The sequence below is a fragment of the Charadrius vociferus genome, unplaced genomic scaffold (genome assembly GCF_000708025.1).
Source record: "Charadrius vociferus isolate BGI_N301 unplaced genomic scaffold, ASM70802v2 scaffold39, whole genome shotgun sequence".
In the NCBI taxonomy this organism is placed as follows: Eukaryota; Metazoa; Chordata; class Aves; order Charadriiformes; family Charadriidae; genus Charadrius; species Charadrius vociferus.
Window position 1 is genome coordinate 2,281,429 of NW_009650188.1, and position 1,442 is coordinate 2,282,870.

A 1,442-nucleotide genomic window follows, 5' to 3' on the forward strand; every position below is an offset into this window, starting at 1 on the left:
CAGGATGCGGCCCCGGGTGAGCCCGACGGGAAAGGGGGGCCGGGAGGGGAGGGCAGCGTGGGGCTGCTGGGCCAGGGCCACTGGCAACGCCGTCTCACCCTGGGGGGTCCCCACCATCAGGTTCACCCCTGGATAAGCTGGTCTCCAGTCTGGCTGACCTGCCAGCTCGCCTGGATGCCCGCAAGCGCGTGGCCCCACAGGATTTCGCCGAGATCATGAAGCGGCGGGAGGAGACCCATCACTTGGGTGAGTGGGGCCAGGGGGACGGGACACCTCCCCGCTGGTGCCCCACAACCCCGCTGAGCATCACCACCCTCTCCCCACAGCCAACCACGCTCCCCACGGCTCCCAGGAGGACCTCTTCCCCGGCACATGGTACCTGACGCGAGTGGATGACAAGTACCGCCGGGAATATGCCAGGAAGCCCATCTAGGGGTGACCGAAATGGTGAGCCTTGGGGAGTGGGATGCTATTCTCCCCACTGGCATCCCTGCTCACCCCCAAATCCGGGGCTGGCCTCTGTGGGAGATCTCACCTTGGACAGCCAGGAAGCAGCTTGTGGTGCCTCAGGCCCTGGAGCTGGTGGAGACAGCAGCGTTTTCTACAAAGACCCGGGCGGAACAGGGGGAATAAACACGCGGATGAGAGGGGGCAACAGCCCAGTTCTGGCTTCTGGTCACAAGTGGTCCCCTCCCACCCTGGGGACCTTTCTTCAACCACCACATGGCTGGATCCTGGTCCCTTCCAGCATTTATCCCATGGGCACCTGATGCAGCCACCTGCCCTGTTGGACATGTGCCTCAATACCCCCATTTCCCCAGGATGGGAGCGTGCCCTGGCATTTTGGGGGAGCCAAGCAAACCTCAGCTCCCCAGTCTCCAGTTTGGGGGTGGTAAGATGCCGTTTTCCCTGTGATGCCGGCAAATTGAAACATCCCCATGGAAAAACCCAGGGGGGAGGAGGCGGCAGCGGCAGATGACGCGGGGGCTCACGGGAGGGCTCAGCCCCCCTTGGAGCGCCGCCTGCTCTCTGGGCCATGCACAGGACTGTGGCCGGACAGGACCTCAGCGAGGCTGCAGCAGACGTGGAGACCTTTGCACTCTTGAGCAAACAGCAGCGGGGCAGGGGGGGCAGCAGGGGCTGGGCTGGGGGGTAGGAGGGACAGAGCCTGTGGGAGCGTTGGGGTGAGGGACAAGGGACCGTACAGAAAAGGCATCACACACTCTCCTCCTGGACCCTTTATTGATGACAGGGCCACCCCAAGCCCAGCGTAGGGGCCGGGGGCAGCTAGATGAGATGCTTCCCTGGCTGTTTGGGGGGGAGTCCAGGTGCTGCGGCAGTGGGGATGCTCCTTGCTGGCAGTTGGGGGCTACAGGTGGAGCTGGAAGACCTCCGTGACACGTGGCTTCAGCTCGCCAAGGTCGGACAGGGGGGCCGAGAGC

At 64.3% G+C, this 1,442-nt stretch overlaps 2 protein-coding genes across 2 annotated transcripts in view; one reads left to right on the forward strand and one right to left on the reverse strand.

The window, feature by feature from the left end:
* Positions 1-433, forward strand: part of HMGCS2 (3-hydroxy-3-methylglutaryl-CoA synthase 2 (mitochondrial)) — a 5,575-nt gene extending 5,142 nt beyond the window's left edge. The window contains 2 exon segments of the mRNA XM_009892812.1: positions 35-246; positions 327-433. Coding sequence (XP_009891114.1) covers positions 35-246; positions 327-433 — 319 coding nt within the window.
* A 936-nt stretch (positions 434-1,369) lies between these two features.
* PHGDH (phosphoglycerate dehydrogenase) overlaps positions 1,370-1,442 on the reverse strand; it is a 9,012-nt gene continuing 8,939 nt past the window's right edge. Inside the window, exon 12 of the mRNA XM_009892895.1 lies at positions 1,370-1,440. Coding sequence (XP_009891197.1) covers positions 1,370-1,440 — 71 coding nt within the window. The remainder of the gene's footprint in view (positions 1,441-1,442) is intronic.